Source organism: Halyomorpha halys, unplaced genomic scaffold (assembly GCF_000696795.3).
Source record: "Halyomorpha halys isolate HHAL.00 unplaced genomic scaffold, Hhal_1.1 Scaffold361.1, whole genome shotgun sequence".
NCBI lineage: Eukaryota > Metazoa > Arthropoda > Insecta > Hemiptera > Pentatomidae > Halyomorpha > Halyomorpha halys.
In genome coordinates this window covers 155,106-167,684 of record NW_027108072.1, presented here as the reverse complement: position 1 = coordinate 167,684, position 12,579 = coordinate 155,106, and the positions used below count along the sequence as shown (strand labels likewise).

The 12,579-nt window shown below is 29.0% G+C and overlaps 2 protein-coding genes across 2 annotated transcripts in view; one reads left to right on the top strand and one right to left on the bottom strand.

Annotated features, from left to right (window-relative positions):
* LOC106681712 (actin nucleation-promoting factor WASL) overlaps positions 1-3,413 on the top strand; it is an 11,427-nt gene extending 8,014 nt beyond the window's left edge. Inside the window, exons 6-8 of the mRNA XM_014422176.2 lie at positions 526-683; positions 2,949-3,068; positions 3,159-3,413. Coding sequence (XP_014277662.1) covers positions 526-683; positions 2,949-3,068; positions 3,159-3,311 — 431 coding nt within the window. The 3' untranslated portion in view covers positions 3,312-3,413. The remainder of the gene's footprint in view (positions 1-525; positions 684-2,948; positions 3,069-3,158) is intronic.
* A 6,128-nt stretch (positions 3,414-9,541) lies between these two features.
* Positions 9,542-12,481, bottom strand: LOC106681720 (uncharacterized). Its single transcript, XM_014422188.2, has 2 exons — positions 12,343-12,481; positions 9,542-12,136 (listed from the first exon to the last, which is right to left on the bottom strand). Exon 2 carries the CDS (start codon positions 11,872-11,874, stop codon positions 9,829-9,831), a length of 2,046 nt encoding a protein of 681 aa, XP_014277674.1. The 5' UTR covers positions 11,875-12,136; positions 12,343-12,481; the 3' UTR covers positions 9,542-9,828.
* Positions 12,482-12,579: the final 98 nt, after the last annotated feature.

Below are 12,579 nucleotides of genomic sequence, written 5' to 3'. Positions count from 1 at the left end.
GAGCCAACGTTTTGTCCCACACTGCAGGGCTTCATCAGGGCTAAAAAAGACACAAACATGTAAATGATTTAAACATAAATGAACAAAGTAAATGAAAAATTAAAAAGATGTACAGTGAAACGTAAAAATTAAATAAGAATACTAAAAGGTTTTAGACACTTGTAATCAGTAATAACAGATAAAAAAGAGAAGAAATATAAAATACAATACAAACTAAAAGATAGAAAAAAGGGGAATAAGAATAAAATCAAGAATCTTCCTTTATTGTTCATTAAATAGTTTATTTATTATTTGAGTTTTCTTTGAACATCTTCCTTTTTCCTTTTATTATTACACATGGTCAATCAGTGATTTCCAATCTTAGATTTAGCTAAATACATGTTATGAAAATCAAACACTTACGTTTGTAGTGACATATTTTTATCTGCTAATAAATTAAACTTTGAATTTAGTATTTTATCGAAAGGTTTTTGAATTTGTAACTTGTATGTAATATTATTAATTTATAAATTTTTATTATTCTAGCCATACCGAAACAAATTGCTGTCGTTGAGCCTATATTTACTCCACCTCCTCCACCGCCACCTCCTGGACCACCTCCTATGCCTATCGCTGATGATAGTTCCATTCGCATTAAATCAGCTGTCTTAGAAGAGCTTACCACTAAAGGGAGACAATTAAAGGTATGTTATTATTAAATATTTTGTTACTTTAAATTTCCTTAATATATTAGTACAAGAGCCGGGAAGAAAAAAAGGCAGTTATTCCTCCCCAATGTTAATTACTTTAATGAAAACTAGGTATAATTACTAGTCAAAACTGATGAGTCTGCCATGTATAGATAGGGGGAATAAAAAATGGCGGCTGATTCAAAACTTTAAAAAAACATAAAGTTTTCATTCGGAGCTCTATATCTTAAAAACTACTAACAACACTAGAAAATCTAAAAGAACATTATTTAAAGAAGAGTAATTTTTCTGAAATATGAGCCCTAATAGAGCTATTTACGTCCAATAGTTCTCTAGATATAGCCTTTTAAAAAGCAACATTTCATAAAAATGTACTGAAATATCAGTAATTAGTTAATTTATTTTGAGAAATCTATATCTCAGGAACTATGTGACATACAGATGTCTATTAGCACTCAAATTAATGTTAGTTTAATGTACTATGAAGTAGTTTATGATCTTTACCTTCATAGGAGCTGTAGTTTTCATGGTTTTTGCTAAAATAAATTTATTTATAGTTGTTCGGACAATAAGTTTGATTTATGAAAAACTTTATTTCAGAAACCTTTGGATGTACAGATGTCTGCCAACACTCAAATTAAAGCTAGTTAAATTTACTATAAAATAGTTAATACTGTTTATCTGTGTAGGAGTAGTAGTTTTTATGATATTCGACAAAATGAAGTCATAAAATGTAAATTTCTAGTTTTTCATATAAAATGTTGGATTTAAAAAAAATGTATCTCTAGACCCATAAGACGTACAGATGTTTGCCAATACTCAAAATAAAGGAAATTTAAGTTACTATAAATCATCGTAGGAGTAGTAGTTTTTATGATATTCACATATGAATATAAATTTGGGAAATGAAAATATGTCCGAACAACTATAAATTAATTTATTTTAGCAAAAACCATGAAAACTAAAGCTCCTACGAAGGTCATAAACTACTTTTTAGTACATTAAACTACCTTTAATTTGAGTGCTAATGGACATCTGTACATCAAATTGTTTTTGAAATATAGATTTTTTAAAATAAATTCAATAAATACTGATCTTTCATAACGTTCCATACAACATTTTCATGAAATGTTGCTTTTTAAAAAGCTATATCTTGAGAACTATTGAATGTAAATAACTCTATTAGGGTTTACATTTTAGCAAATTTACTCTACTTTAAATAATGCTCTCTTAGATTTTCTATTGTTAGTAGTTTTAAAGATATAGATCTCCGATTAAAAAATTAATAATTTTTAACGTTTTGAAACAGCCGCCATTTTTTATTCCCCCTACCTATACTTGGCAGACTCATCAATTGTGACTAATAATTATTCATAGTTTTCAATTAAGTAATAAAAAATTGGGGTGAAATAACTGCCTTTTTTCTCCTCTTGGGCTCTTGTACTATATGTTTATACATATTTATATAGAAAAATTGTTGTATTTATCATTGGCATAAAGTTAGATGTACACATTTTTATGGTTAAAGAAATTTTTTGACCGGCAGTGGAAAAAAAAAATTTAATAATAGAGACATTTATATAATAGTTTTAATCTAAGTTTTTATAGCCATGACTTAAATAGAAAAGGTTTCCCAAAATTAACACAAGATTTGAATTTACCACCATTGATGCAGTAACCCTTGGCAACCCTATTAAAAGAAAACCATTTGACAGCTAGTAGTTGAGGTTAGTAAAAATAGAAAATATTACGATATAGAACAATGTGTTTTCATTGTTGAACTATATTTCAAAAGTGATCAAAGTCTGACAGCCATAGTTGGAAACTTTCATACAAAATATAGTCAGAATAGTAATTTAACTTTGTCTACTGTTAAGAGAGTTATAAAAAATTCAGGTAGACTGGGTCAATTGGTGATGTTAAACATTAGTTGTCCAAAAACAAGCCGTTGATATTTTAAAATCGAAGCAGTGCCATTGAAATTTTCAAAAGAGTGAGTATTTATTAGCAAAGCCATAGAGGTCATTTGTTTTATGTGTTATTCCATATATAACCTTATCCGGTGTACTTTATGATTAAATAAAAAAATTAACAATTTAAAGAAAAAACCTGTTTTTAATTTTGTTTAAACCTTGCATTAATTTTGGGACACCCTATATATTTGGGGGTGTTGCTATTAACATAAGCTTAAGTTTTTATTTTTATGAATATATTTGTACTTCATTGAGTTGACTTATCCAGCGTCATTAAATTTTACAGCCTCTAAATAATGTTACTAACTCATCTGAAATCGAAGAAAAGAAACCGCCCCCATCAGATTCACGTGGTCAGCTTATGGATCAAATAAGAAAAGGAATCGATTTGAAGCCAGTTAGTAATGTAAGTTTTATTTTCAAATTTTGAAAAATGTATTTATTATATTTTAGATTTATTAATTGATTATTTTAATTAATTGATTTAAACTTTTAGGTGGCACCAGTACAAAATAGAAATCCTCAGCCTAGTGGGCTTGCGAGTGCTCTTGCTATTGCTCTGGCCAATCGTAAACAAGATATTCAAGGTGATAGCAGTTCTACATCTGATTCTGATGAAGCCTTTGATGATGAAGAATGGGATGATTGAATTGTATAAATTATACTAATTAACGGTTTTATTTGTTAATAATTATTGTTTATAACATATAGGTATTCATTTGTGCAATATAGAATTTTTTTAATTTAAAAACTTACTTGTTATTATATTATGTTTTTATTATTATTTTTCCCTAAAATATTACCAAAAAAACATTCAATTTGATTGATAAATAATCTTTTATTCAATACATTGTTATTAATTACTTATTACTAAAAACAATAAACAATATAATAAACTGTTTATGGTTATGTTTGAATAAGAAATAATTTTTTATGTGATATATTTTACAACTTGACATCTAATAAAAATATATTTGATAAATTAACAGTTTCTTATAATTGATTTATTTCTGAAAGTCTATTGCTTTTTAGTGCTTTGAAGAGCTACATTACAAATAATTTTTTAAAAAATCCAAATTTTATATAGATGATTGGCCTTAGAGGGCAGGAGCCCAATGCATAAAATCTAGGCCATAGAACATACATCTGAAAATAATTTTATAAATTGTAAATATAAAATACAGTACAAACTAACTAAAAGATGGAAAAAGGGGTAAGAATAAACAAAACGTACCTTTCAGACTCAAAGTCAGAGCGAAAGTGAACTGTTGACAGGATATTATTAACGTTAATTTTTAAAAATTATTTGCTGATGTTTAACTTTTCTTCCAGTTCTAAAACTCTTATTAACTAGTTAATTAATTTACTAAATTAACGAATTAAGTATTTTTTCGCCTGTAAAACTCCTAAGTAGTATATCCTAGCAAAAAGGTTATCGTGTAACAATTCAACATTCATAATAACTTACTAGTTCAGTCAAGTAGTATGTCGTAAACTAAATAATAAAAATTTTGCCCAAAAAGGTATAGTAGTACATACAAATTCGAACTTAACTCGGAAATGCATTTCTGATGTCTCTAAAAGAGGTTAGAAATTTTCATTTGAATAGGTCTTTCTTTCAGTTTTTTTCCTATAAATCCAGCAAAAAACAAGGTCATTCTCATCGACTCAAAACCCTTACTATCCATTATTATACCTCACCAATATACCTATCCAGTTTCAAAACACAAAAAAAAAACCTTATAGAATATGGAATAGCTACATTTCCCAAATAACTTGAAAATCTCAATCCCTCAACATCTTGAAAGGTCCCGTGATTCATTTCCTCGAGGTACCCGTCACCTTCTAGTATCCTCACTTATTCTCCTACATTTTGATTAAGGATACCTAGTGTATGGAGGACTATCCATTTAACAGGAAAAGAGACTAAAAAGACTAATGAACTGCTTTATAAGATTCATTTTCAGTATTCCTAGGCGTTCTCATATGTTTCAATACTATTCCAAGCAAAGCTGGCTCTATCCCAGTATCCAGAGACAATACCTCCTTGGGACATTTATATTCCAAATCCTAATAACCAATAACCTTCCTATATCATTTACCTCCTTACTCTTCGTTTATCCATTCCCCTGTTAAACACAAGATCTCAACCTACTGATGTTTATATCTCTACCCATAGAACTGCCTCCATTTAAAAATCCTTAGCTGTTTGAGCTAGCTCATTTTGGAACTCCTTACCCACATCCATCCGTAAAGCTTCCTCTTTAACTTCATTCGAGCACCAACTATATATGCATCTCCTAGACTATCAAACTTCCGTGAACTTGTGAATAAAACAAAACAATATAAGCATGAATAAATATGTATTTTTGTATATATTTTATTTTATATAACTATTGTAATATATTTTTTTAATTATATTTAAAAGGTAATGTACCCAGACAAAAACTGTTCCAAATTTTTATTCTTAGGGGACCAAGTGTCCAGAATAAAGATTGATTTTTATTTAATTTATAAATCCTTAACAATGAATCTAATTGAAAAAGTTTCAATAAAATAGATTAAAGAACATTAAAATTATGCATTGAACCAGCAATATAATATAATAATTTTTCTGAGCGTTATGGTTGTAAATCACTTGTGTATGGATTCGAACAGACCAGCTATTTGAGCCAAGGAACAACTGGTGTAGGTGATTCACATCCATATCGCTTCACCAAATAATAATGGGTACTCATTTGACATATAATTTCATTCGTAATAACTTTTTCACTTGGATCCACCTTTTAGGATTTAGAGGTGAAAAGCTGAAAAAACAGTGATATTTTATGTTTTTGATTTTATGCATAATTTAATGTTCTTTAAACTGTTTTATTATAACTTTTTTAATTGGATTCACTGTCTAGGATTTATAGCCAAAAAAAAGGAAAGAAAGACCTTTCAAACAACAATTTCTAATTTGATACTATATCAAACTAATTAACTTAGTAATCTTTTTGGGAGCCAGCAGAAATCTATTTTACGATTTAAGTTTGGATTCATTTGTACTAATTTTTTGGGCAAAATTTTTATTTTCTAGTTTATGAAATACTACTTAATTGAATTAATAAGTTTATTCATTCAAAACAGAATTTAATACCGTTGAATTTTTATACCTTAACCTTTCCCTATGATATACTCCTTAGGAGTTATAAAGGCGAAAAAACAAAAAAAAAATCTAATTTGTTAATTTATTAAATTAATTACCTAGTTAGTAGATCCTTTTAGGATTTATTGGTAAAAAACAACAACATATTTTATATTAACTGATAATTAGTATGGTAGTGTAACAAATTACAAATTTTTATAGGAAAATGTCATTTTTTTCCCCATTATTTTTACCTATAAATTTTAAAATGTAGATAGATACAAGTGACAAATTTATTATGAAACAAATTAAAAACCATTGAATTATTTATCCAATGAGTACCATACATAATTATTTGGCTAAGCGATATGGTCATGAATCACTTACACCAGTTGTTCCTTGGCTCAAATAGCTGGTCTGTTTGAGTCCATACACAACAAGTGATTTATAACCATAACACTTGGCCAAATTATTATGTATGGTACACATTAAATGTTTTTTTATCTTGAAGGCTGACAAAAAAACCAGTTCTGTTATCAGGCCTTGAACCTTATAATCAGGTTATGAACCTTATAAATTTTTAAGTGAAGCATAACGTTCATTATAAAATTAAAAGTACAATTATCTTAAAAATGGTTTATAATAAGGCTTCATCAACCATATACTATTATTCAAATCTAAGATTGATGGGAATGGTTCATGTCCCCTAACACAAGGTAACTATAATCAAAGTTAAGGAAATGAAGGAAGAGCAAAGTAGCTCATAAATAATTAATCCTAAATCACTTACCATCCTTAACTTAGAAATATTTGAGAATAGTAATGGAATTTTTGATGAATAAATAAACGGATAAAAGATGATTTTGATGGCTTACTTCACAGTGGTGCTAACTACATTTTCAATGACTTAAGGAGAAATACGATTTAAGGTTCTCTTTTTAAGGAAAATTACAACTTTTCATTATTTTTTTGACTGAACAGAATTATATTTTATACCTAAATCTGTTCAGTCAAAAACTGTTCAAGGCAAACATTGTTTTAAAATAGCAATAATGAGAAATAAAAAAATAAGCTTTTTAAAAATAAAAAATAGGACTTATATTCATTTAGGAATACATAAAAATTATTTTCAATTTAACATGATACATGTCCACAAATTAATAATAAGCCAAGAGAAAAAAAATAAGAACTATTACTAAGAAATTTTGGCTCAATCTCAAGAAACATTTAAGATTTCTAAGTGGTTATAAATTAGTGAAATGAATGTATAATATTTAAATATTGTATTTTTGTATGTAAATGCTTTAAAAAAATTGTTTGTATTAAGTTAAAATATAAACTAGGTTGATTGTAATTATATGTTAATTCTAAAACTGTTGACTAGAAATATTTTTATTTGTACAACTTGTTAATGGCCAGAGGAACCCGGTTTCGTTAATAATGTTAAAGGAATAAAGACGCGAATAAAGGGTGTTAATGGATTCCTGAAAAGAAATATAATAAAGTTTAACAAATAAAACCCTTTGGAACTTAGTTATAGGAGTACAACTAATTATTTATATTTAAAGAAAGAAATCATTTTTCTTAACTGCAACTCGGACCCATCTCCTAACTCGTATATGGCTAAGTCGTCAAATATATATATATATTTATAATATAAAAGAAAAGGAAGTTTTGCCAGAAATAAAAACTGCCTTAAAATGAAGAAACAAGAAATGAAACATTGTTCAAGAAGACCTTTCATCTTTTCTCAAATATCGAAGGATTAATTTTAATGCATTAAAAGATATTAACTCATGATCATTAAAAATAATTTGAAATGACTCAATAGAAAGCAAAAATTTAATGGGGGGGAAAAAACAATTAATAAGGTATTGATAAACCTTTGACGTTCTTGCAGTGTTCTTATTGGTGTATTTGTAGTCAATCGGTTAGAGCGAGATAATATTAACATAATAATTACAAATAGTATTTTAGTCCTAAACTACCAGTATGGCTAGTCACCGAGAGTAGCACATAAAAAATTACCATAAACCGTGGAGACCCACAAAGTCGTAAGTATAACACTAGAAGCAAAAATGCCATAATTATTATTATTATTCATTACTATAGTTTCTAAAAAATTTAGACAGTGGAGCTTCAGACAATCTACCAATTAAATGATGATATATAGTCTTACAAAAGTTTAGAGTTATTCCTCAAAACCCATTTGTAATTCATTCTATATTTATTGTCATTAGCACAAAATTCTAAAATTAGAATTACTCAAAATGTCTTTATCTGAAAACCAAGGCATTGAATGTATTGTTTTTAAAAATTAAATGAATAAAAAACTTAATAATCCAATGGTATATATTTTAAATATTTGTACAATTGTAAATACATAACTGTTAGCCACTTTAAAATGACCAAATATATATATATATCATTTGTTGAAACTGATAAATTGAATACAATAAAATCTACATAAGTAAAATATTCAGTATATGACTGCATGCAATCAGATCATAACAGTGGCCACAATTTACTTATTTTATAAATGTTTTGTAAAAAAATACAAAAAAAAAAATAATAAAAAAATACAACCTTACAGTAATGTAAAAGATCACAGAAATAAAATGCCTATGGCTATGGCAAGCAAAATTACAATTAGAGATATGTATAACAAACTTGTACAACTATTTCTTAGCTTCCAGCCAGCTGGATTCATTCGAACAGAAAATGAATATCAGTCAAAACAAAGATTTCACTTAGATAATTATGTGAAATACATATCACCAATGGTAATGACATTAAAAGCTAAAAGGAAAAATAAAATGCCTTAGAAATAACATGGCTCACATGTCTAGATAAAACTTAATGAACCCAAAGATCTAAATGACAATGTTTTTATTTTTAAATTCATGACTGAGCTATAAAACAAAACTACATGAGTAGAAATGATACAGGAATGAGTATTTTTGAAACATGAGTGACCAATGTTACTTCAAGACTGAAATATCTACAAGAGTATTATACAAGGCGATATCCTCTGTCCCATTTCTAAGTACATTGCCAAGGTAAATAACACAGTTTGCTTATTTAGATTTCTGAATATGTAAAGTAAAGATCTAATACTGAGATTTCTATGTTAAAATCTATACACGCTTAAATAAACATTAAGTTACTATAATCTGATTCATGAATAAAATGCAAAGCAACTCTAATACTATCTTATTATCTAGTACAATAAATAGATTTCTCTGTTATTTATACAGATTATGAATGGGCGGACATCCCACAACCAAATGGGAACAATTTTACATTTAAATAGTCGTAGTAAAATTTAAAATATATAAAAAAAAATCTCTTAAATTAAGAATTATTTAAAACCTATTTTCAATGTATGTTAGGACAAAATAAATACAGGCCATGATGTCCCAGGTTACTTATCATAAATGACGGCTACACATTTATAACAAAAACATTATGTGTATATACTTACAAACACAAATATTTATCTACGCACAGATACATAATTGTGTGTGTACGTAATAAATTAAATACAAATATTACATAGTTGTGTGATATAATTGTACATTTAATATACAATTACAAAACACGAAGCCACTTACGATTCATGCGAATTATACCGAGAGAGAAATGTAACCAAATTCAGTAAAATTATTAGATAATAAGTAGTACAAAAATAAATAAATTTAAAAGCACTTACTACATTGTAGTAGTTAAATGATTACATAACAGAATATTTATTAGATATAAGTAGTATTCGGACTTTTTTAATTAAAAATAGCCTATCAGTACCTCCCATCAAAAGTGAATAAAATAATTATTACATCACTTCGACGGGATTATTATTTTAAAAATATCAGACTCCGATCTTGAAATAAAACAAGATCAATAAAAAATATACATAAAAAAACTAAACTTTGATTTCTAAATTATAGCAGTATAAACTGCTTCATACATCACAAAATAGCGGGAATGTAATATCCACTATATTCAACTACAGGAACATCTACAAGGTAAGAATAGGCTCTCACGCAAATTCGTGAATACTGTTGGCAGCTGTATAAGCGTCATCTGAAATTTCAGCATCTGCTATTGTGCGGAATCGGACGAAACCATTTTCCGCAACCAACATGGACGGTGATGGTTGAAGTCTACGATCCAACGAAGGATGTTTTTTTATAGAACGCCTCTCCGCAGTATGAGCATGAACATGCAAACTATTTAATGGGAATGTATCATCATAGTGCTTCGCAGAGCGCATTGTATATGCTTGATTAGTAGTGCATATAGTTGGGTAAATATCTTCAACACTTGCAGGTTGTTCAGGAAGTGTTGAGGAGTCTTTTTGCATTCCTGCCCATGACATAAGAGCACACATTGAGATTTCAATGACCCTAACAGACAGATGAAACCCCCACCACAACCATACTTGAGGCCTGTCTTCCGTTAAAGCTTCATAGTCACCTAACATTCCATAAAGGTGAACAGCAGCCATTAATAAACTCAACATAGCAGTGGCTAATGTTACCCTAACTGCATGTGAAAGGCTCCACCTCTCACATTCTCCACTGTACATATGCCCAGCCTTTTGTATACAAGACTGAGATAAACTTTTGTACATATACAAATAAGCAAAACCCAAACCAACACATAATATGATAAAAACGCATTGGCATATTAATGGCAACAGCAATGGGTAAGGAGTATCGTTTGCATATAAATGAACACTAAAGCTCACAGCAAGATGTAGCAAAATGAATACTGCAAGAAATGAAGCTCTTTGTAATTTATTGTTCATGGCTTTAACTTCTGAGGCTGTCAAAAGAAATAAAAAGAGTACTCCAAAAGCTGAAGTTAAAAGAGGATAAACCATATTCAAGAGTAGGCTTGAAACTGATTCAGGTAAACTTCTTCTAATATTGTAGGCATCGTAAAACAAAAAGAAGCTTCTCATACAACCAATAATTAACAATATACCATGTACTGTTAAAAAATAACCCTGGCTTAATAAATGTTTAAAATAGGCTAATCGGAAAATATTTATAAGAGAGCAAAGAGCAAGAATTGCAAACAATGTTGCTATCAAATATACATGAATATCCCAAGCAATACCTAAAATATGTTTAGTCCGAGGCTCAGATCTTTCAGGCTGGGGTGCAGCTTCAGACTCCACTACATCAACATTAACTTCTTGTTTTTGAGCTTCTTCCTCACCCTTTGGTGGTTCTGTAAAGGTAAGAACTGGATCCTTCGGTTTATTTTCATTCTCATCAATAACAACTTCTTTGGGAGGTTCAACAGGACTTTTAATATCTTCCTGTTTAACAGGAGGTATTAAAGTTTTAATAATTTCTTGCTTAATGGTCCTAGGTTCTTTATCATGCTCAATTCTGGTCCTTTCTAGTATATCTTGAAGAACGTCATGTTTACGACCATTTCCCACTGAAAGAATTCGTGATACACTAGGATATGGCAGGATAGGATTAAAATCAAATGTTTCATTGACACGACTGTTTGAATTAGTGGTGCTTGAAGTTTCAAAATATGATGAAGAATCAATCACTTTTTTAAAACTTGGTGTGTTCAGAGTCTTCTTCCTTGAGTCAGGTTTACCCAAATCAGGTGGTCGAATAGGTATTAATTCTTCTGGAGAATGTTTAAAAGGAGGAGGTGGAGGTGGAGGTATAAGTCTTCTGTTCCCTGCATTTACTGAATCAGAATTGCTACCTCGTAATGTAGGCTTATCTAAAAACGGATATAAAAATTCCGGAGGTAAGGCGGGTGTTATAAGTCCTCTACTAGGGGGAGAATAAGATGGCATTGCACGAGTAGGTGGTGTGGGTGTTCTGGCTCCTCGCAAAAACTTATTACGATCTTTAGATGCTAAGGTCTTATTAAAAAGTTCACTTGCCTCACTGTCTGATAAAATCCTTTTATCAGAGACCATAACACTAATAAAACTATCTTCAGAATTCACAAAACTAAACAACATTAACACAATAAATAACATGATATAGTACACAGACATTTTTTGCAAAAAGTACCAATTGTCATAACTTTTAGAACCTTGCATTTTTATGCAGGTTAAGGTTATTAATACTTCGACACCCAATTAAATTCATTTGTCCTAAGTTATGTATACACAATGAAATGACACTAATCAAACACTGAATACTGTTTCTTTAATGAGGGCGATTAGTAAATGCCAATTCTTGATTTGGCCTGCATCCAAGGCCAGTATGTAATTCACTTCTTTTCACATTCTCAGGTTAAATTGTTGAGTACTCCACAAAGATGATACCTATCTTCACTCATGTGACCCATTTCTGGCAAATCTGAAAACATAGTTAAAATAGTCAAAATTAAATAAATTTGGCTTTAAATATCATAAAAACTTTTAATAAGTGTAAAAGTAATGATAAATGTTCACAGAAACATTCGTCCACTTGTCATTCATTGATTCAGGGGATGTATTTGTACAAGGAAAACAGAAAGTTCACAGACTACGTTCAATAAATAAGGATAAAGATATTATATTTACTTGATATAAAGTCATTCCTAAATAGTCATCTCCTGATCGATTGAACCGATGTTGCGATGTCCTAATAAACATATATCGTAAATATATAAAGAAAACTTCAGTGGTCAGCCATTTGTCCTTCCTTCACCCACAATTAACATTGACAGTGTTGTTCTACATAAAGAAACTAACTAAAAAATAAAGTTCTTAAGATTTCATAAATCAATTATAAAAGTTTTAAAAGTATTATTTTAAATT

Coding starts and splice junctions, on each gene's coding strand:
- LOC106681720 (XM_014422188.2), bottom strand. CDS start 11,874: ATGCAAGGTTCTAAAAGTTATGACAATTGGTACTTTTTGCAAAAAATG.